We start from the raw sequence: 23,340 nt of genomic DNA on the forward strand, positions 1-23,340 counted from the left end.
GCTACATAAAAACTGAAACCTAGGTTATGGTGTACCAGTTTTCTATTGCTGAGTGACAAACCAACCCAAAACGTAGTGGCTTAAACCATGACATTTTTCCTGTTTGTGAATATACAGGGATTGCAGGGACAGCTTGTCTCTGTTCCACTTGGTGTCAGCTGGGGTGGTTTGAAGGCTAGGGCCTGAAATCATCTGAATCACTTATATGTCTGATGCCTGGGGTGGGAAAGACTCAAACAGCTGGGGACTAAACTGCGGAAGCCCCTCTAGCTCTCGGTGGGGTCTCTCTAGTATGGAGGCTTCAAGGTAGCCAGACTTCTTACATGTTGGCTCAGAACTACCAAGGAACATATTGAGAAAGAGAGAGATCCCAGGTGGAATGTTTTTATGACCTAGCCTCTGAAGTCATATTATTCATGCTGTACTCTATTAGCAAGGCAGTTACGTAGGTCTACCCAGGTTCCAGGGGAGGGAATATTGACCCAACATCTCGGTGGAAGAGTGTCCACGCCACACTGTAAGTTGAAAGTGTGGGATGTGATATATTGATATGGCCATCTTTGGAAAATACAATCTGCCATACATGATTCTATGTGTTCTGTAATAGTGAAAAAATAACTTCAAAGAAATCAAGCCAGAAAATAAAAACAAAGGAAAACCACGAGCCATCTGACTGCATTATTTCATGTAGACAGATCATTGCCAAGTGTGAATTTGTGCTCCCCTCATCAATTTAAACATGTCAAACCCATGGCAGCCGTAACCATCTTTCTAGATGCAATTCTGGTCCTGTCACTGCCCCTCTTAAAGTGACACTTTAGCTCCCTGTTGCTCCCCAAATACATTCCAAGCTCCTTAACAGGGCTTATAAAGCCCTTCCCACCTGGCCTTGTTTATTAATTTCTAAGCTCACCTTCTGATGCTTCCTCCTTTGTCCTTTATGCTCCAGCTACACTGAACCATTTTCCAGTATCCAAACTTTATTTTGCCTTCAGGCCGTTGTACTTGCTATTTTCCTCTTCTGGGACTTTTCTCTGCCCCCGTGCTCTTATCCCTCTATTCTCTCCAACTGCTACTCATTTTTCGGGACTCAGCTTCCCTAACTCGGTCTCTCTCCTACCTCCCACCCAGCTAGCCTAGGGCTCTCATATCTCCTTCCCATATGCTCTCAAAGCACTGTGTGCCTGTGCTAGGGCTCTACAGAATCAGAGACCACAGCACCAGTTAACTACGCCGTATCTGCCCCTCCATCAACCCACCCCACCCGTATGGGAACATACGGTTTTATTTTATTCACCACCATGCACAGTGCCTGAAGCATGGCAGGGGCTCAAAAAACATTGGTTAGATGAATGAACCTCTGCCTTAAATAGCCCACTGGGTTCAAGTAGACAGCCCTCCCACGAGCCTAAGATTGCGATGACAGTGTCCTGTCTTGAATCTTATAACTGAGGTAGGGCCAAAGCTGGCTGGGATAGTTTGGAAATTTCAGGAAAATATCAGCTGTTTTATGTGGCTGGAGCTGTTCCCAGCGTTGGGGGACTCATTCCAAGGCAGGGCCAGGGAGTGGCTCCAGGGCATCTTCCCTCCTCCAGCAATAGTCCTGGTGGGCAGGCCTGCCTGAGAGGGACACACCTCGGCAACGGCTGGTAGGACGTTTGTTTACTTGCTGTGCCTACATCCAGAGCCTATTTCTGGAGCAGGTACTGGATGCAAGCCTGTGCCATTCCAGCACTGATCTTGCCAAGCCCTGTGCCAGGAGAGAACAGCGGCGGTCACTTACCTTATCTCCCTGGCTCCAACCTGCCTTCTCTGGATATACCTAGTTATTATTGTTTTGCCCTGTTGGGAATTGCCCTTCTCTGGCTCTAAGGTTTAGCAGTAAATATTGCTCCATGTGCTCTAACTTTCTGTCTGTTTCATTAAGGACGTGAGGAAGGAAGAAAGTTAGGGGTGCTAAGAAAGACTCTCTCAGCTCATAAAGTTTACTGATTTGAGGAAGTCTTAACTGGAGCGCCTTGGGAGTTTCCAGGATCAAAGGAAACAGATCAGCATTTCTGGCCAATACAATTTTTCCTACGGTTAGTCCAATTTCTGAAAGGGAACTGGAATACAAAGAGGTCATTTGACTTATTTATGATCCCACAGTAAGCCACAGCACAGATAAAGATAGCACCCAAGACTCTTGGTTTCAAATTTAGTACTACATCAATCGCCTAAGTTAAATTTATATTAAAAAGTTAGCTTTGGGAACTAATATCAAATTTGTTTTTGGTAAATAGAGTTTCACCTTTTTTTAGAGCCATCACTTAAGTTGTCACCTCTAAACCAATTAAGAAACCACAGTTCTTAAATTCCATATATATGTGTTAGCACCGGTATTTGTCTTTCTCCTTCTGACTTACTTCACTCTGTATGACAGACTCTAGGTCTATCCACTTCATTACATAGGGGTAAGACAGGAATAAAGATACAGACCTACTAGAGAACGGACTTCAGGATATGGGGAGGGGGAAGGGTGAGCTGTGACAAAGCAAGAGAGAGGCATGGACATATATACACTACCAAACGTAAGGCAGATAGCTAGTGGGAAGCAGCCGCATAGCACAGGGAGATCAGCTCCGTGCTTTGTGACCGCCTGGAGGGGTGGGATAGGGAGGGTGGGAGGGAGGGAGACGCAAGAGGGAAGAGATATGGGAACATATGTATATGTATAACTGATTCACTTTGTTATAAAGCAGAAACTAACACACCATTGTAAAGCAATTATACCCCAATAAAGATGTTAAAAAAAAAAAGAAACCATAGTTACAGCCCATTAGACTCCCTTCTGTGGAAGCCTGTCTCTGTAGAGGAGTGAAGTGAGAAGGCAGCAGAGATCTGGGGCCTTCCCCCCCACCCCCGCCCCACCCCGGGTTTTCACTCTGGGCTAAACATCTTTCAGTCCTACAATTCCTTTTCAGTTCCTCTGAATCAACTCCCCACCTTTTCATATTAAGATTTCTGTTTCTTAGGTCGAAAATGGGAGGTAGGGAAAAGGCAAAGTTGGAATCCTGCCTGAATGACAGAAACGCTGTTTTCTGGTACAGAAACATTCTCTAACCACCCATGATCAGCTGCTCTTTGGGAGAGTATTTTCAGACCTTACTGCTTTTTTTCTTAAATTGTTGTTACTGAGGAAGAATAATTTTGTTTATCATGCAGGGAGAAGGAAAATCTTAGGTGTTTTTTTCGTTTTTTTTTTCCTTTCTAAGCCTATCCATCCATCTGAAAGCCATCAGATGGCTCTGTAGGAAGAGTGAGGTTTGGCACCTGAACCCCAGGCAGAATCCCTTGCAAGCTTAGTCCAGGGCTGGATGACTGTCAGTGTCTGGCTTGCTCAAAGTGTCTGGGGAACAGAGGGTCACTCTCTCTGTCAAAGGCATCCTACTAATAAAAAGCAGTAAGAATAAAGCTAACACCAGTAGTCAATGGCAAAACAAATAGGAAAACCCATCTGGAAATTACGACAAAAATATTCATATAATTAAGCAAGTATATAGAATCACCTGGTTGGTTCCCATCCTTTTGGACAAGGCAAAATTTCTCAACCTACTTGATTTAGAAATGAGCAAATGTTCTCTGAAGGTTTTTATGGCCACCTGCTCATCATTAGGGATTTGGAACCTATTACCCAGAAAGAGGCTCCACTGGAGCCATGACCTCAGAATCCTACCCTCAGGGCACCGAGGTTTGGCTTGTCAGAGGGCACACGTTAAAAACAGGAATCTGGCAAAAGTTACCAGCTCTCCTGCGTTGACATGCATTTGTGTTTACCTCCTGACTGCCTAGGAGTGTCTCTCTGAGAGGAATCAGGTTAATAGCACCACACACAGCTAGTCTGATGAGAAAAGTTTTATGTGGACAATACCAACTGAACAAGAACACCATAAACAAGGTAGGAAGCATAGGCTTAGCCAGGAAAGCTGCCGCAAGGAGTAGGCGTGGAATTATTCAGGAGTGGTTTCAAATACCAATACCATAAACACAAGTCTAATTTGGAACCTGGCTCTTTTTAAGTGCCAGAGGAAGTCAGGGGAGAAACCATGCATGAAATAAAAAATATACATGTATACACAGAAACACATATTTTCACACTTCTTTCGTTCATTTTCCCCACAAGAAACAAATCGGACGAAGGAAAAGCCCAGCCTCTTTTTCCTAAAGTCCCTATATTTATTATGGACTTGTTAGAGAAGCCTCAGATGGGTCTTGGATTCAAGGAAGCAGACTTCACTCTCTTCGGTGCCACGCGTCCCTGACCATTTACCAAGGGAACGCGTGGAACACAGGTGGGACCATCCAGAAGAGGCGAGAAAAAATATGGCTCACTTAACTTATCCATTATACACAAGGGTATCAGTTTCTCCAAATACTTTCACACTTGGTCCTTCACTAGGTTCTTAGACTTCTCACCTGCAGCAACAGAGCTCAGACAAGCTGTGAGACAGAGAGGAAGGCGGTATTTTGATCCAGCACCCACTGGGTCAGTCACTTTACCCAAGACAGTCACACGTGCCAGCCCCCAGCAAGTCCTCAGGGGCCCGCAGCTGCTTGCTTGGTGGAGTGGAAGGCTGGGCTTTTTCCCTCCCTAGATTTCTCCTTGCTGCTGCCGCTGCCGAGCTCTCTGCTGTTCCCTCTGGAACCAAGACAGCTGCTGGGCGTGTGTGTGTGTGTGTGTGTGTGTGTGTGTAATTTATTGTTCCACTGCTGCTGGCTCGTCCCCGGGCGCTGGCTTCTCAACCTGCGACTCTGGAGGAATCAGATACTGGACCTCCTCCGTACTGATGGCTACTTTATCTGGCTGGAGCCACCTCTTGAAATGTTCCAAGGTGCTAGGAAAGAGCAGGAGAGAAGGGTGGCTGCATCAGACCTCACTGGTTAATTACTCAATGATTATCTCAGTTACTCAAAGACTGCCTTCCCGCCCACCACCAATTTCTTCCTATAATTGTTTTTCTCTGCTAAGGTGGGGAGCACAGATACTCCTCTGACAGCTGTGCATCCTGGCAGCTCCGTGGCATAATTTACCCCCTAGTGGGCACTTGGGCGACAAGCAGCACCAGGCCGCCTTCAAATGAATGCAGAGTCTCTGAAGGCTTGATGAGAACAGCTAAAGAGCTTATGCCTCAGTCCTGTCTTTTTTTCCTCAAAACTGGAGAGAAGAGAAATCGTCAAGGGGAGGAAACATTCAAATAAATACCAAATTATTAGTGAGGCAGAAACCTGAGCATCTCGAAATCTCTTATACCTGAGGTAGTCTGAGGCTTAATTATACTTACAGCACTTAGTTGTACTAAACACGATTTTTCGTGTGTTTCTGTTTGTTTAGTTCTTTCTACAGCAAGATGCCAAGATGGAAACATCTGAGTAGCAATGTTCCCCACAAAGGAATGCCAGTATGCCAGGGGGCTCTTTTTTGTTTGGATCTGTGGGGAGGGGGAAGTGTCCCCCTCCCACCTTCCTTGAGTACCCAGGATATCTCCACCCTAAAGCTATTAGACATTCACGGTAAATTGCAAATGACTAGGAATAATATAAACCTCATTCTGTGCTCTTCAATAGCAAAAAATCATAAGCCAAGAAATAAGGCCATAACCAGCAGATTTTAGACACCTAAAATGAGGGAATCATGTTGTGGACAGTAGGATTTCCCAGCCCATTGCTCCCTTGCCAAAAGCATGCCATAAGGAGGGTCACACATCTGGCCTTCACATACGTGAAGAACCACACAATTCCACTACAAAATGGACTGTGTTTAAAACATAAACTTTGAAGTTTGAAACCAAATGCACGTCTACTGTTTCCTGGCGCTTGTTCTGAACACTGATAGAAAGAAGCATTCCCACAGATGTAGGCTCAGGGCGACAGGTGCCCACAGCTCAACAGCTGCCCATAGCTCAGGGGACTAAGGTGCTATGTGGGCATTTAATCTTCATCTACCATACTTTTCAAAAATTGTTTCAATTATTTCTATAAGGAAGGGAAACCCACATTATTTTAGGTATTAATAAATACACAGAAACATAAGCTTGAGTCTTGGTGCTGATCTAATTTCTGAGAAGAATTACTATTTGAGAATTATGCAGGAGAAAGTTGTCTTTTCTTCTCAGAACTGGAGAGGAAGGAAATATTGAAGAGGAGAGAATATAATACCAAATTATTAGTGGCTCAGAAATCTGTGCATCTTCATCTTTTGTGTTTGGGGCAGTTTAAGGCTCAATTGGGAAAAGAAAAGAGTAAAATGTATATTATTTTCTGAACCCTCAGAGGGAAGCTGACCTGACCTTAGATGCCACACTCATTTCTGAAGGATCTGGGGGCACGCTGATGCAATATTTGAGATAATGTAAGTGAAAATACTTTGCAAATTAAAAAATAAAATGTAACCATGAAGTTCTATTCACATACTGTCCATGATTTCAGCAGCAGTATCTTCATCTGATACCATGGGACTCTCAAAATCAGTGTTAATGCTATGATGTAAACTTAGGTTAAGTCATATTCCCCTAAGACCTTGTGTTAAAATTCAGGTTTTTATTTCCCTCACTGATTTTCATTTTGAATAATTTCTTACTGAAGTTTAAAATTCTGTTAGGAAGAATAATATTAAGAAGAGCTAACACACAGTACTGACCCTGTGCCAGGCACTGTTCTAAGTGCTTTATACATAGTAACTCATTTAATGCTCATAACAACCCTATAAGGTAAGAGGTACTACTCCTGCTTTACAGAGCAGGAAGCTGAGGCACACACAGGTTACTCACCCAGAAACATACAACCAGTAAGTGGCAGAGCTCCTATCCCCGGTGTCAAGCACCATCCTGCTTTTTGTGGCAGAATGCCCTCTCCTCCTTTCTGCATCCAGCCCATCTGCAGATACTGTTCTCCTTTGGTATAAAACCAGACCCCAGAGGGAGCTCAATGGTCTTTCAACTCCTAACGCACATTGTCACTTCCACTCATCTGGCTCTTTTCTTATGCTGCCTCGTTTTGTTAGGTATGTCTACATATATATTTGTCAGCTCTCCCCACCTAGTTCTGAGGACCAAAAAAAGGCTCTAAAACGTCTTTACATCTCCCCTCCATGCCTATGACATCAAGCACAGTGCCTTCATAGTAGATGCTTAAGAAATTCATTCATTTGGTCTACACAAATTTGAGTGTCTACTCAAATTTGACAGAAATATGACAGAAACTCTGTAAGGCAGTGGAGATTGATAGGTAAGAAGACTTGGTTCCAGTTGTTGATTGATTACTACTTTCTCAAGCACAGTGTGTACTTAAAAATGAATACAATAGTTTATTCTCAACTCTGCTCAACCTGTGATCAAGATGTAGGTCGGGGGGGGGGGCTTCCCTGGTGGCACAGTGGTTAAGAATCCGCCTGCCAACGCAGGGTACACGGGTTCGAGCCCTGGTCTGGGGAGATCCCACATGCCGCGGAGCAACTAAGCCCATGAGCCACAACTACTGAGCCTGCGCTCTAGAGCATGCGAGCCACAACTACTGAGCCCGTGTGCCACAACTACTGAAGCCTGCGCACCTAGAGCCTGTGCTCTGCAACGAGAAGCCACCGCAATGAGAGTCCACGCACGGCAACAAGGAGTAGCCCCTGCTCGCCACAACTAGATAAAGCCTGCACGCAGCAATGAAGACCCAACGCAGCCAAAAAAAAAAAAAGACGTAGGTGCGGAATTTGCTTTTTGGCAAAAATACTCATTCCCCAGGCTTCCCTGGTGGCGCAGTGGTTGAGAGTCCGCCTGCCGATACAGGGGATACGGGTTCGTGCCCCGGTCTGGGAGGATCCCACATGCCGCGGAGCGGCTGGGCCCATGAGCCATGGCCACTGAGCCTGCGCATCCGGAGCCTATGCTCCGCAACTGGAGAGGCCACAACAGAGAGAGGCCCGCGTACCGCAAAAAAAAAAAAAAAACTCATTCCCAAAAATCTGCCACTGGACTAAGCAAATAAAGCAACCTTACAAAGGATGATTTTAGCTCAGAAAAGCTGATGTTGATATCAACTTATATCTGGACTCAGATGTCGCTCTCCCTGACTTCTTTAGAGGAAGAGAAATGCTTTCAGTGAAATAGACCGTCACCTGGAGCTGGACTGAGAATCAATTACCTCTCATCAGAATCAAGTCCATCCACAAAGAATTCTGATGCTAACTTCTCCTGGAGGAACCGATCCCAGCATTCCTTCTTTGCTTGGGCCAGGGTACGAAGCATGTCCTTGGAAGTCACTTCCTGATGTAAACCTTTGATTCTTCTCAGTTTCTTCTCTAAAGAGAGAGGAAGTTGAACTTAACAAGGAAAGTGAGTATGAAACAAAACTAATCTAAAATGCAAAATGCCAGACTTCCCTCGAGGTCCAGTGGTTGAGACTCTGCGCTTCCACTGCGGGGGGCACGGGTTCAATCCCTGGTTGGGGAACCAGGATTCCGCATGCCACACAGTGCGGCCAGACAAAACAAAACAAAGCAAAAATGCAAAATGTCAACTTAAAAATTCTCTCACTGATGAGTACAAGCACACTCCCTGAAAAAGAGCTCATTTTTTTAAGGAGGACAAACCTACATTTTTCTTTTTCCATCCCAATGCCTTCTCTCTGCATTGTACCAAATAACTGTTAAATTGTTTAACCCCAGAAAAGGAGTTTATAGGTTCTCATAAATAAATTGATGGCACGGTTTCTTTGAAATCACAGAAGCCCAGCAGGTATCTCTCTAAGAAATGCTTGTTTTCCCTGGCTTGACATGTGTATACTATTTTCTTTTTTCAACTCCTGAAAATAGTCTCTCGGAGGAGTAAATGGCTTTTTTTGTTACAGTGTCATAAAGTGGTTTCCAAACCTCATGAGAAAGAATTAGATAAAATGAAGAGAGATTCGTTGGTTCATTAGACACAAAAATTGACTTGATGAGAACTCAATAATAAGAGACCTTTAAGATCTCTATGTGTGATTAAGTTCTTGATTAAAGAAAAGGAATCTCCCAATGTTTTTTTTGAAGGTTGTTCTGCTTGTGGCCTGGATGTTGGAGCCTAACAAAAACAAACATCTTGTAATCCCTGTGAGAGTGATCCATTATGGCTTCCTGGTGATACATGTTTAGTTACTCTTCTTTGCATTTTAAGTATAACTGATGAACAGACAGCCCCTTTAAAAGAATACAAGTAAGGGTATCACCATTTGCCTTCTGCCTTAATTTAGTCTTGCCTCTAACTATAATAAATAGGTAAATGATGACTTTTTGGAGGGGAGGGGTGGACATCAAGCCCACCAATAGAAACTTTATGATTTGCAATCTTGTTTTCATTTCTAAACAAGCCGCATCAGCTGGAACCCACTGATCAAAACAAACACCTTTTGTTGCTACAAGTTACCACCAAAAGCTCACCCATGGAAAAAAAAAAAAAAAAACTACAGTTGATAAATGTTAAATATTTGAGAAGTTTTTTTCTCCTGGAGGATGGGTAAAGGATTATGTATATCTCAGATTGAACTGGCTAAAAGTTTTTAATTGTTGCTCTTAGTGGATTCTCTGATATAAGTTTATTTGGCAATAAAAACAATCTTTATGTTGTCAGGCCTTGATTGTCAAGGTGGGAGGTAGTCTTTTGGGCTGGAAAAGGTCTTCCCCTTTCTGAGGGTGCTGAGTCCCTGATCAGATGTGATCAGGCAGAAATAGGTGCCTTGCATCCTCCAAACCCGCTTGCCATTATCTTCCAGACTCTGCCAAAGGCAACAGGAATCCCTCTTATTTTCTTCAGGGGAGGACATTTTAATCATCATCTTAACTGAGTTTAGAAAAGATCCGTGGAGTTTTAACTTTCTGAACCAGTCTTCACCAATCAAAAACATCACTGAATCCATGAAAGTTTCTTATATGCCCTGGGCACAGAGCACCAACAAGACGAAGGATCTGGTTCTTCAGCTTCCTAAGACTGTGGCTTCTTCTCCTATCATCATTAAACAGATATTCTGACTACAACAGAATTGGTAACCTCCTCGGCCACTGCTGCAAGTATTACTATACTATCTCTGGTGGCTTCCCAACAAATTTCATATTACACCCTCAGCTTTCTCATTAGCCATCATTCCACCTGTGTTTTTCTCATATTTTTTTCCTCCAGTACATCATTAACCAAATTCCTTCTATTTTTCCAAGAAATTTCTTAGCAATCATGTAAACTCTATTCTGACTCTTCTTTCTGTCCTTCCTCAAATGCTTCTTCTTCCTGAATTGCCTTTCCTTCCTCAAATAATTATTCTCAGGTTTGGTTTTGTGACATATTGATGCATCTCATGGATGTCTAATAATAAAGGTTAACTCAATTCTGAAGATTGGCGATCACTGCCCAAGACTGATATTTGTCTTTCCCCTAGCACGGGACAATCTGAATCTCTTTCCTGTGTTAGGAGTCTCTCTAAATACTTAAGGAAGGCCACCGGACAGGGCAGTGAAGATGTGTTCAGGAAATATTTAAAAACTAAAATGGCTAACAAGAGGCAGAATGAATTTTATGTCAATATACTCCCATCCCAACCATCAATCTATTAAATCTATTTCTCAAACTGTAGCATCATAAATCCACATGTAGCTCTGGGACCATGACCTTCTTCTTTCAGGATGCATAAGGTATGACACTTTGGGGTTATCTGAATACATGGGCCACCAAGAGTGAACAAGAGTGTCCTACAGAATGCCAATAAATAAAGCAGAATTGAGATGAAACAGTCAGAGGCAGGAGATGACAAAGACTGTTAAGGGATGTACAAGGAAAAGGGGGCTCCTTCCCAACAACCAACCTGAAACACCCCCCCTAGAATTACATCTGACAGATACATGTGGTAAGGACAAAAAAACAAACAAAAAAACAGAGAACAGAAAACCAGGTTTGATGTAACAGAACTTCAACATGCTTCCTTAAAACCACCAGCTTCTGATTAAAAAAAAAAAAAAAAGCCATCTAACTTACCTAGAGATGCTAAATACACTTCTGAATCCTGTAGGGGAGCCCAAGGCTTTACAGTTGGCTGCACAGCAAAGTCTGGGGCCTCCCTCTGGCCTGTGCCTGCAGGGTAAGAATCCATAAAGGAGTCTGAGAAAGCATTGCTGGCACTATCCTCTTGGTCAGGATGTGGCAGACAGGAACAGATTTCAGCCCAAAGATCCGGGCCAGGTCTTGTAGTTGTAGAATCAACGTTCTCAAACATTTTCATTTGGAATCTGAGCTGAAAAAACAGAAGCTCAAGTGAATAAGGACTGACTTAGGAAGGAAGGTAATAGCCTTTTATCAAGTTTCTCTTAACAAAATTTAAAATGTCTTCTATTACATTCCTATGTTATTGAGAAATAGATGACAAAAGGGTAATTAGGTTCCTCTTCTGGCTCTGCACTCAGGTTGTTTTCATAATGAAGTTTGTCTTTTAAAATGGAATTTCTTTTTTTATTAATTAATTAATTTTTGGCTGTGTTGGGTCTTCGTTGCTGCACGTGGGCTTTCTCTAGTTGCGGCAAGCGGGGGCTATGCTTCGTTGCAGTGCGCGGGCTTCTCATTGCAGTGGCTTCTCTTGTGGAGCACGGGCTCTGGGCACGTGGGCTTCAGTGGTTGTGACACGTGGGCTCAGTAGTTGTGGCTGGTGGGCTCTAGAGCACAGGCTCAGTATTTGTGGTGCACAGGCTTAGTTGCTCCGCAGCATGTGGGATCTTCCTGGACCTGGGCTCGAACCTGTGTCCCCTGCATTGGCAGGCAGATTCTTAACCTCAGTGCCACGAGGGAAGTCCCTTAAAATGGAATTTCTATAAGCCAGACACAAAAGGACAAATATTGAATGATTCCACTTATATGAGGTCTATGCAGTCAAACTCATAGAGACAGAAAATAGAATGGTGGTTGGAGGCGGGGATGGTAATGGGAGTTACTGTTTAATGGGTACAGAGTTTCGGTTTGGGAAGTTCTAGAAATAGATGGTCGGAATGGTTGTACAATAATGTGAATGCCACTTAACAGTACATCTATAAATGGTTAAAATGGTAAAATTTATGTTATGGATGTTTTAACACATATACGCACACACACACAGAGGAATTTCTAGGACATTTCCAGTGAGGACAACCATTCTGCACTTTTCTCCAAATATCTCCAAAATGCAACCACTCTGTCCTCAGCCAATTAAATTCTGTTTTCAATAGGATACAGACTAAAGGCCCTGCACAGTTCCATATACAGTACACCAGGATAATAAAAATGCTGCTTGGTGAAAACTGTCGGAGAGTACTGTCATATGCAAGACTCATGTGCTCATTACATGGTGACGCTGGGCTATACGGCTCGTGTTCTTATTTTAATAGAAAAATGGAAAGACAGACATTGTCATCATTTTACAGATGAAAAAACTGAGGATCATGAGGGTAACTTGTCAAAGGCACATTACTGATACAGAGTGAATCCCTGATTGGAAACCAGACCTGTGACGCTCCAAAAGCCATGTTTTTACCCATTATCACTCTGCCTGTTTGGGACTCTATACTGAAAGTAGCCTGAGCAGAGCTAAATGGGAAGGGCTACCCACAAAGCCCGGGGGCTTTCGTAACTATCTAATCTAATAGGATGAATTGACACCTTCTTACAGGAGGGACCTTTGAGATTAGGAAGGCTGCCTGGGAAAAGGTCTGAATAATTCCAGGAGAGAGCGCCCAGCCAGCGCAATGGCCCGGAAGTAAAAGGGCCAGATATGTGACGGAGTCCCTGTATGAACTGATGCCAAGGGTCACAATGAGGCTCCACCCCTATACCGAAGTCGTTTGAACCCACCCACACCAAAACTTTGCTAGCATCAGAGCCCTGGTCCCCTGGTCCCCCGGTCCCCCGCAGGAAGTCCATACCAGCGCGGAAAACCCTGATGTCCAGATCTCGGGCCTCAGTCGCTCAGGCCTCAAGGACTGGCCAGGAGGGACGACTGAGGCCCCGAGGCACCTCTGTGGTATCTCGGAATGCGGCCGGAGCCGGGGATACAAAACGCTGGGCACCCCCGCGCCTCTCCACCTACCGCAACCGCCGGCCCCGCAGCCCGCAAACGCTCAGCTCAGTTCAGTCGCTGGCAGCCTGGGAGAAATAGGGAGGCGGAGTTTCTAGGTGACGGATCCCTGGAGTCCTCCAACCACCTCCCAAACTGGCGATGTTCTGTGCGTCAATTGGTCGAGTGGAGCTCAGCAGGGTAAGGAAGCGAGAAGCAGAGGGCTAGGAAACGATGGGCGGGACTGTTGTTGCCTGGAAACGGTGGAGAACACGCCCTGGGCCCCAGTCTTCCCAAGGGCCAGGTAGATTCGGCTCATATCAAGTGCGTTACAGCCGCGCGGACGGCGCTTTCCACGTGGTTCCTGCTCAGATAGGGAAGCCCAGTTTCCAAGGCCTTGACTTTTCTTGGTTACCTGAGCAAGTTAATCTCCTCGGCCGTTCTCTGGGCTGCTGTTTGTCCCCGAAAATTTCAGCCCTTCGATACGCAAATTAGAGGACTTCTGCTCCTCGAATGGGGTTGGAAGCGATTACTTTCCTTACTCTCACAGGAGATCCAGGTCCCGTTCACCAAGTTATGTAGCTTTCCCACATTCATTTAGTCAATAGACATCAGGCTCATGCTGTGTTCGAGGCATTGTGTTAAGCGGGAATTCAAGACAGGTAAGACTTGGTATGGGTCCCAGCCTTAAAGCTTAGGAGGAAGCGCCATGGAGACAGACAAGTTGACAAATAACATCAAAGAGTTATAGAGGATATGACGGAAGTGTGGCCAGAGTACATAAAGGAGAGAGTGGTCATGGGAAATGTGTGTCAGAAACTTTTTTTTTTTTTAAAGGAGATGACCTTTGATATCCTTCAGGGGTTATCCGTTCGTTGAGATGCAACCCTCCCAACCTGATCCCCAATTTCCAGGGCAGGTTACTGTCTCCCAAAAGACACATGTGAAGAAAGACATCAGCCAACCATCTGTAGAAGTAGCTTGGCTGAGGGTATAATCTCTAGATGTGTCCAAAGCCAATCAATGTGGCTATGGTGGTAATAACTACCACCATGTGAAAGGGAACTACAAGGTACTCTGTTACATTTATAATCATTCTTAGAATATGCAAACAGAAGGAAGTGGAAAGCAAGAAGGTTAGAAAACAAAGGAGCAAATAATAGGCAAGATTTTGGCAGTGCTTATTCACAGGGAATATATGAGGATGGGCGGATCCATAGAGTCCTCCAACTGCCACCCGACCTGGTGACACGAATCTGGTAGCATCTGATTCATAGAAAGGATCACTGTCATAGATTTATGGGTGCTTCATTGAGCTGCTCCATGGCCTTTCAACTCACTTATGAAGTTTTCTCTAATTTCCTGCTCACCAAAAAAACCTCTTGATTTCATATTTGGCCTCTTACATATCTTGATACCAGGATGAGGGTGCCTTTAACAGTAGGCACAAACAGTGGCTGCTATAAAATTGAATACACCTTTTAACTTAAAATTACAGTTGTAAATTTAAAAATGGTCACCCTTAGCGATTCATCTGTGTCCTTTGAGTTTAATTAGCGTGTGCACTGAATAAATCCAAACCAGATCCTGGACTTGCAAAGCTGAAACCATAAGCCCTGGTGATCTCCCCCTCCCCAAGGACTGTTCACACTGGGAAGCCACATGAGGGCAGTCAGCATCCCTCTATCTTAGTCTCTGCTTTAACCACAATGTGATTAGCACAAATATGTTTTATATTTGTTTCCTCAACCAGCCTAGGCCTTCACTGAGGTCAGGAACCATGTCTTTCTTACCTCTGTATCTCTAGAGCCAAGCGATGCTTGGCAAATGTTCAAAACTTGTTTGGTGTCTGAATGTTTAAATTAGAACCCTCATGGTCAAAGACCACACTGAATTGGAGCTAGACCTTGTGATTCACTCTTCAGTCCCTTCTCCAAGTTGCAACCAGGGTAATCTTTTTGAAATGGAGATTAGATCATGTCACACACACACACACACACACACACACACACACCCCAGAAACTCTTTCCCATTGCTCTTAAAGACTTAAATCCTTATCACAGTAAGTTAGGTGGAGTTCTTAGTTCAAACTATAGAGCTCATTCTAGCCAGTTTAAGCAGTAAAAGGAATTAATTAAAGCTGCTCTGTACAATAAAATTTCTGTGATGATAGAAATGTTCTGTATTTGAGCTGTCCAATAAGGTATCCACTAGCTTCATGTGATTATTGAGCACTTGAGATGCAGTTTCTGTAACTGAAGAACTGAATTAAAATTTTTTTTTCATTTTAATTAATTTAAATAGCCACAGGTGGCTAATGGCTATTCTATTGTACACCACAGTATTAAAGGATATTAAATAGTTCACAGAATCTCAAGATGGACCAAAGAGTCAGACTTGGGGTCTATACCCACTGAGTAAACCTCAGTGTCCAAACCTCACTGAGGGATTTCTCAGGGAGCACCCCAATGCCATTGAACATAGACACTGCAGCTGGGCACTGGACACAAGAACTTCCCCCACTCTTAGTCCCCCAAATCAGATACCTCCAATGCTATCTTGTCAGACATGTATTCCACACTGTGCCTGCTTCCTCTGCTATATGCCTCTGAACCAAAGGTTCTGCCTGATCAAAGGAGCCCAGGTGATGGATGCCCAAGTTGCAAGGGAGGCTGGGAAGGCCAGTTTCTGAATTCCACCTCTTGGAGGCAGTACTTAATGTGGGAAATTCCCCACACAAGAGTGTTGAGAAGATGCTGGATGTCCAAAGGGTACGACAAAAATCTACTTTGCGCGGTCTATAAAAGTCCTTTTCAAACTTTAATATGCAAACAGATGATCTGAGGATCTTGTTAAAATGCAGGTTCTCACTCAGCTGATCTGGAGGGAAGGAGGAAAAAGATTCTGCGGTTCCAGCAGTTGTTGCCCATGTTGCTAATCCACAGACCACATTTTGAGTATTTAAAAAAAAACAACGTTATTGAAATATAATTCACATTCCATACAATTCACCCTTTTGTCATGTGGCTGGTTCTCAGAGGCCTTGGCTTCTCTTGATTTGGATGTTTCTGAGCCTGTTCTCCGGCTCTCTTGTGAATCCTATGAGGCACTAATATCCTTTCAATAATTCCGTCTCTTATGAAGTTAACAGAAGTTGGTTTCAGTACTTTGCATTTAAGAACTCTGACAAATACATCTTCTGATCTACTTGGAGTTTTAATCTCAGGACACGAGCATATGGGAGGCAAATGGGAGATCTCTAGTCCTTCTCATGCTGTTAGGGAGAAGGACAAGTGTAAAAACATTGCTTCTGAGATGTGTGTGCTTAATTACATATATAACAGCTTTATTGAGTTATATAAGTCACAAAATATACCCTTTAAAGTATACAACACAGTGCTTCTTGGATATTCAGAGTTTAGCAATCCTCATTTTGTTTTGTTTTGTTTTAAAATAACTTTCAAGAGTCTTTCCAGACTCAAGGGACGTCGAGCATATCTACATGGAATCTACACTTAATGAATCATTCTCACAGCCTCTCAACTCAACTCATTCTGCTCACTCCTTCACTCCTATTCTTAACGCAGTCCCGCCTCGGCACTAGGCGTCACTGATTGGTTGGTGCCGAGTGACGTCATCAGAGCGCGACATGGCCGCCGCGGTTGGGTGGTCATGTGGCTGGGCGGCCGCGTGTGGCTCCAGGTTTTTGGGCGAGTGTGCTTCAACCTCCGGCGTCTCACCTTTGACAGGACTTGGGGTGGCCGTAGGGGCCCCATGGCGGAAACACTTTCGACCAGGGCCGAGGCAGCTAGCGGGCTGGGGGCTCCGGCTCAGCAAAATGGAGATGCGGGTGGCTACGCGAGGGGTGAGCAGCCCCCAGGGCGCCCGGAGCCAGCGGGCCCAGGAGTGGAGCCGGCCCCGGGGGACGCGACGCAGGCAGCAGGGAGCGGGGAGCAGGCCGCGACTGTAGGCCCGGGCCCCGGCAAGCGGAAGAAGCGGCGGGGAGCAACCGGGGAGCGCGTCGTGCCGCCCCCGAAGAAGCGGCGGGCAGGCGTTAGCTTCGGCGATGAACACTTTGCCGAGACCAGCTACTACTTTGAGGGCGGCCTGCGCAAGGTGCGGCCCTATTACTTTGACTTCCAAACTTACTGCAAAGGCCGCTGGGTGGGCCACAGCTTGCTGCACGTCTTCAGCACCGAGTTCCGAGCCCAGCCTCTTGCCTACTACGAAGCCGCGGTCAGGGCAGGACGCCTGCACCTCAACGAGGAGCCAGTACAGGACCTCAGCGTTGTGCTCAAGGTGGAGTCCTCATGGGGCCTGCCCAAAAGGGGGCAGGGTTTTATTTCATAGTTACTAGGGCATAGGTACTGGAGTAAAATCGGGGTAATTCTGAAGCGTTCTCATTTTCACTTGGAACACTCTTTTAGCGCCCCATCTCCGCAGGTAGACAGCCTGTATGCTTAAGAACTCAGCCCACTTATCCCCTCCATCAAGGCGTCTTCGGTGTTTCCAAGGGACAGAAGTTGTAATTCTCATAGCTCCTTTTACGCACTGTCTTGTGGCACTGGTGCTTATGACTTTCTACCTTGCGTTGTAGATCTCTATACAAATAGTAATAACCGAGACTATCATTTATATCTCCTGACTGTGTGCTGGGCACAGAGTTAAGCATTAGGTACTTTAACATTTAATTCTAATGACAAACCTGTGGAGTACATACTGCCACCTCATTTTACCTGTGAGGAAGCTGAGAAAACTAAGGTAAACCTCACAGAGGTAAGGTAACAGTGCCACTTCCAACGCCTGTGTCCTTATAACTTCTGCTTAAATTATTTATCACAGAGCCTGATAAGATAGAATTGTGAAATGACAGAGATTGAGACTAGAATTGTCTAGCCCAGTGCTTTGACTCTTTAAAATTCCATCACAGCTGAGGTACCAGACACCCTTGTTATTAACACTGCCTCACCATAGTTGTGAGGGGATGCAAGGCATTTGGAGAGTGAGTGGTTTGAATCCCCTCTCCCATCCCAGTTTTGAGAAGCAGAGGTCTGGACTGACCCTCACATTTTACAGATGAAGAAACTGAGGCCTGGAGAAGTTAAGTGACTTTCCTTAGAGCATACAGTAGGCCTATAGCAAATCCAGGTGTAGAGCCCAAATCTCTGGACTTAGAGCTTGGTGTTTGTTCAAGGTCACAATAAGTGATGATTTATGGAGGTTTTTTTCCTTTATTTTAGAAAAATTTACTTTTCGAATATAACTTTGTGGTAGAGAAAATACGAATAAGCAGAATAACAACAAAAATCCATACTCTTACCACCCAGGGATATCACCGTTAACATTTTGTGTATATCCTATGAGTTTTTCAATGTCTGCTATCTACCTGTATGTCTGTGTTTTTGCAAAGTGAGACTACACTATGCACACTGCTTTTTCTGTTTAAGGATGTACTGTGACCGTTCTTCCATGTCAGTAAGGAAGAGGGGAGGAAGCTGTGTGTGCTGCTGACTGATTATAGGTGGCTGGACCCTGGGCTGACTGGTTGCCTATGTCATTGGCAGGACAATGACTTCTTACGGAACACAGTGCACAGGCATGAGCCACCAGTTACAGCAGAACCCGTCCGCCTGCTAGCAGAGAACGAAGATGTGGTGGTTGTAGACAAGCCTTCTTCCATTCCTGTCCACCCCTGTGGCCGCTTCCGACACAACACGGTCATCTTCATCCTGGGCAAGGAGCACCAACTCAAGGAGCTACACCCATTGCATCGGCTTGACCGCCTTACCTCTGGGGTCCTTATGTTTGCCAAGACAGCAGCCGTCTCGGAGAGAATTCATGAACAGGTTCGGGACCGGCAGGTGAGCCAAGCTTTTGCCTCCTGCAGGCCACCTTCTGACCTCATGAATGCTCTGTGTTGAAAGGGTGTCACTGAGTTCTAGATCTGAAGTGAGCCTCCGTGTTTATCTGGTCATGCCGCCTATCTTCAGGAAGGTCAACACCTAAAGTGCCAGAGACAGGTTATTATCTCTCATGTTTCAAAAGATCTTTAGAGATGGCATATACTGCCTCTCAGTAATATGCTGTTTTGAAGATTTAAAGTGCTGACAGGCTGAGCAGGGTTTTTAAGACTGTGGTGAGAATCTACTTGGTGGGAAGAATTCTGGATGGCGTTGGAAGATGCTTGGGTAGAAGAGTTAAATGGTGGTGATTGTGGTCTTGAGACTTGTAATTCTGGATCTGATTGTAATATATTTATTGTTTACTGTATACCAAGCTCCAGTACCAAGTACGTTAGAGCCCAGCTGACTGAATCCGTATAACAGCCCTGTTGATGTAAATGCTTTTCTAATCAAACATTTTCCAGACAAGTTAATGGGATTTAAAGAGGCTAAGTAAGTAATGTGCCTAGGATTGCGCAACTGGCAAATGGTGGAGCTGGGGTTTGAATCCTTTTCTGTCTGACACAGGTCCATTGTCCTCACTGCAGAGGGTTTGGGCTTCATGCGTTTAGGCTTTGTGCTGACTTTCTCCCTCTCCCCTCCTGTGTAGCTGGAGAAGGAGTACGTGTGCCGGGTGGAGGGGGAGTTCCCTGCCAAGGAAGTAACCTGCAAGGAACCCATCTTGGTGGTGTCCTACAAGGTAGGGGTATGCCGTGTAGATCCTCGGGGCAAGCCCTGTGAGACAGTGTTCCAGAGACTGAGCTACAATGGCCACTCCAGTGTGGTACGGTGCCGGCCACTCACAGGCCGCACCCACCAGATCCGAGTCCACCTCCAGTTCCTGGGTCACCCCATCCTCAATGACCCCATCTACAACTCAATCGCCTGGGGCCCCTCCCGAGGCCGAGGCGGCCACATTCCAAAGACAGATGAGGAACTACTGCGGGACCTTGTGGCAGAGCACCAGGCCAAACAGAGTCTGGATGTGCTAGATCTCTGTGAGGGTGACCTGTCTCCAGGACTCCCAGACTCTACAGCCCCTTCCTCAGAGCTGGGCAAAGACTGCCTAGGAGAGTTGGCTGCATCTGCCCAGAAGATGGATGGAGCAGTTGAGGCAGGCCCTCAGGATCTGGACACAGTGCCCTTGGCATCAGGGAAGGCAACGGAAATCGATGTCGTGGATCAAGAGACAGACCCACTCTGTGCAGAGTGCCGGCTAGTGCGACAGGACCCCTTGCCGCAGGACCTTGTGATGTTCCTGCATGCCCTGTGCTATAAAGGACCAGACTTCGAGTACTTTTCACCCATGCCTGCCTGGGCACAGGATGACTGGCAAGAGGACTGAGGGCTGTGGCCAATGGAGGGATTACTTCTCAGACTGGAACGGGGATGGGCCATGAAGTAGGAGTTGACCACATGGGGTGGTACTCAGACTTTCTCAGGGGTGAGATTGGGCTCTTAAAGGACCTGCTCATACTTGCTACCTCCTTCCTTCTCCCTCCAGCTAGAGTTTGGGGACTTTTTGGTTTGTAAAATAGATCTCTTTTTCTAATACCTTGTGTGTCTGGTTTTCTTACTAGTCTTTTTGGTTTTTTAATTGAGGTAAAGGTCACATAACACAATTACCATTCTAAGATATACAGTTTAGTGGTGTTTCATACATTCACAGTGATGTGCAGCCATAACCTCTTAATTAGTTCCAAAACATTTTCATCACCCAAAAGGAAACCCGTACTCTTTAAATAGGTAATCCCCATTTCCTCTTCCTCCCAGCCCCTGATTCCATTCGTCAACTTTCTGTCTCTATGGATTTGCCTATTCTGGACATTTTTTACAAATGGAATCACATAATATGTGACCTTTTGTGTCTGTCATCTTTTGTTTAGCATCGTGTTTTCAGGGTTCATCCCATTTTGTTTTTTTGGCCGCGCCATGTGACATGTGGGATCCTAGTTCCCTGACCAGGGATCAAACCTGCGCCCCCGGCATTTGAAGCACGGAGTCAGCCATTGGACCGCCAGGGAAGTTCCCTGAGTTCATCCAATTTATAGCACACATCAGTACTTCGTTCCTGTCTATGGCTGAATAGTGTTCCATTGCATGGTTATAAACCACGTTTTGTATATCCATTCATCGGTTGACGGACATTGGGTTGTTTCCACCTTTTGGCGGTTGTGAATAGTGCTGCTATGAACATTTGTATACAAATTTTTGTTTGAATACATGTTTTCTGTTCTTTCAAGTACATACCAAGGAGTGGAATTGCTGGGTCATATGGTAATTCTGTGTTTAATTTTGGGGGAAATCACCAAACTTTCCCACAGCAGCTGAACCATTTTACATTCCCACGGGCAATGCACAACGGTTCCAGTTTCTCTGCATTCTCACCAACACTTGTTATTTTCCATTGTTTTGATTGTAGTCATTCTAGTGGGATTGAAGTATTATCTCATTGTGGTGTTTTTTTGTTTGGTTTTTTTTTTGCGGTACGTGGGCCTCTCACTGTTGTGGCCTCTCCCGTTGCGGAGCACAGGCTCTGGACGCGCAGGCTCAGCGGCCATGGGTCACGGGCCCAGCCGCTCCGCAGCATGTGAGATCTTCCCAGACCGGGACACGAACCCGTGTCCCTTGCATTGGCAGGCGGACTCTCAACCACTGCACCACCAGGGAAGCCCTCTCATTGTGGTTTTGATTTGCATTTCCCTTGTAACTAATAATGTTAAACATCTTTTCATGTGCTTGTTGGACATTTGTGTATCTTCTTTGCAGAAATGTCTATTCAAATCTTTTGCCCATTTTTAATTCAGATTGGCTTGTTGTTTTTGAGTTATAAGAGTTTTTATGTATTCTGGATATAAGACCCTTAAAAGATACATGATTTGCAAATATTTTCTCCCATTCTGTAGGTTGTCTTTTCACTTTATTGGCAGTGTCCTGTGATTCACAAAACTTTTATTTGTTTATTATTTATTATGGTAAGAACACTTAACATGAGATCTACACCTTAACAAATTTCAATGTGTACAATACGATATTGTTAACTGTAGGCATGGTGTGGTACAGCATCTCTGGAACTTAAGTATCTTGCGTAACTGAAACTTTATACTTGTTGAATAGCAGTTCCCCATGTCCCCCTGCCCCCAATCCCTGGCATCATCATTCTACTCTCTGCTTCTATGTGTTTAACTATTTTAGATACCAGGAAAGAAAAACTCATCTTCCTTTACTCACAGAATACTCTACTTCAAATATGTGGTGGTTTCCCCACATCAAGCAATTCTCTGACACAAGCTGGGTGTCCTACACTGTAACTCATCTCTGACACCATCTACCTGGAGATAGGGTCAGATGCCACAAGTTAAGGACTTGGTCCCACAAGACTTTCCCCAACTTCAAATGCCAATGGCAAGTCCAGATTGTTACCTGTGCTTCTGACCCACTGTGAATCAAAGGTTCCCACAACCGCCTCCTCAGGTTCAACCATTTATTAGAATGGCTCACAAAACTCAGGAAAGCAGTTTCCTTACTCAATTACTGGTTTATTACAAGGGATTTTAAAGGACAGGAAAAACAAGCAAGATGAAGAGATACACAGGGCGAGGTCTGGAAGGGTTCTGAGCACAGGAGCTTCTGATACCGTAGAGCTCAGGTGTGCCACTCTCCAGCATGTGGATGCCTTCTTGCTCACCAACTCGGAAGCTCTCTGAACCTTGTCATTAGAGATTTTTAGGGAGGTTTCATTACCAAGGCATGACTGATTATATCATTGGCCGTTGGTTATTAAGTCAAACTCTAGCCTTTCTTTTCCAGAGGTTGGAGTTTGATGGTGGTGCTGGAAGTTCCAGGGTTGGTTCCTCTGGCAACCAGCTCCCATCCTTAAGGGTTTTCCAAAAGTCACTGCATTAACATAAACCTTTTTTTGGCCGTGTGACAGGGCATGCAGGATCTTAGTTCCCCGACTGGGGATCCAACCCGTGTCTCCTGCAGTGGGAGTGAGGAAGGGGCATATTTTGGGGTGACATTTTGGTTTCCCTCAGCTGGATCATATGGTATTTCTGCTTTTAATTTTTTGAGGGCCCTCCATAGCGGTTGCACCATTCTACAATTCTATCAATGCACAAGGGTTCCAATTCTCTACATCCTCTCCAACACTTGTTACTTTGGTTTTTTGATAGTAGCCATTTTCCTCACCCAAAAGGAAACCCATACTCTAAATAGGCCATACAAATGGCCAACAAGCATATGAAAAGATGCTCAACATCAGGACAATGCAAATCAAAACTATCAAAGATATCACCTCACACTCATTAGGATGGCACATACTGAACAGTAG

At 44.9% G+C, this 23,340-nt stretch overlaps 2 protein-coding genes across 5 annotated transcripts; one reads left to right on the top strand and one right to left on the bottom strand.

Moving 5' to 3' along the window:
- Positions 1-3,091: 3,091 nt before the first annotated feature.
- CCDC32 (coiled-coil domain containing 32) lies at positions 3,092-13,151 on the bottom strand. 4 transcript variants are annotated; one of them, XM_079914214.1, is made up of 4 exons: positions 13,099-13,151; positions 11,025-11,280; positions 8,170-8,326; positions 3,092-4,874 (listed from the first exon to the last, which is right to left on the bottom strand). In XM_079914214.1, exons 2-4 carry the CDS (start codon positions 11,266-11,268, stop codon positions 4,736-4,738), a joined length of 540 nt encoding a protein of 179 aa, XP_079770340.1. In that variant the 5' UTR covers positions 11,269-11,280; positions 13,099-13,151; the 3' UTR covers positions 3,092-4,735. The 4 variants fall into 4 exon arrangements, with proteins under 4 accessions (XP_079770340.1, XP_079770338.1, XP_079770339.1 ...); XM_079914212.1 differs by having other exon boundaries at positions 8,170-8,347; XM_079914213.1 differs by having other exon boundaries at positions 8,170-8,347; positions 11,025-11,275; positions 13,099-13,147.
- A 3,579-nt stretch (positions 13,152-16,730) lies between these two features.
- On the top strand, positions 16,731-20,561 carry RPUSD2 (RNA pseudouridine synthase domain containing 2). Its single transcript, XM_079912774.1, has 3 exons — positions 16,731-17,364; positions 18,630-18,926; positions 19,618-20,561. The coding sequence occupies exons 1-3, from the start codon at positions 16,738-16,740 to the stop codon at positions 20,350-20,352; spliced, it is 1,659 nt and encodes a 552-aa protein (XP_079768900.1). The 5' UTR covers positions 16,731-16,737; the 3' UTR covers positions 20,353-20,561.
- The last annotated feature ends 2,779 nt before the right edge of the window (positions 20,562-23,340 follow it).

This window comes from Stenella coeruleoalba, assembly GCF_951394435.1.
Source record: "Stenella coeruleoalba genome assembly, chromosome: 2".
Taxonomy (NCBI): domain Eukaryota; kingdom Metazoa; phylum Chordata; class Mammalia; order Artiodactyla; family Delphinidae; genus Stenella; species Stenella coeruleoalba.

Excerpts from the sequence above, each read along its gene's own strand:
- CCDC32 (XM_079914212.1), bottom strand. The coding sequence starts at position 11,268 with ATGAAAATGTTTGAGAACGTTGATTCTACAACTACAAGACCTGGCCCG. Across the intron at positions 8,348-11,024 it reads AGTGTATTTAGCATCTCTAG|TTCAACTTCCTCTCTCTTTA; the intron begins GTAAGTTAGATG and ends TTCCTTGTTAAG. Across the intron at positions 4,875-8,169 it reads GGACTTGATTCTGATGAGAG|CACCTTGGAACATTTCAAGA; the intron begins GTAATTGATTCT and ends GCTCTTTCCTAG.
- RPUSD2 (XM_079912774.1), top strand. The coding sequence starts at position 16,738 with ATGTGGCTGGGCGGCCGCGTGTGGCTCCAGGTTTTTGGGCGAGTGTGC. Across the intron at positions 17,365-18,629 it reads ACCTCAGCGTTGTGCTCAAG|GACAATGACTTCTTACGGAA; the intron begins GTGGAGTCCTCA and ends TGTCATTGGCAG. Across the intron at positions 18,927-19,617 it reads AACAGGTTCGGGACCGGCAG|CTGGAGAAGGAGTACGTGTG; the intron begins GTGAGCCAAGCT and ends CCTCCTGTGTAG.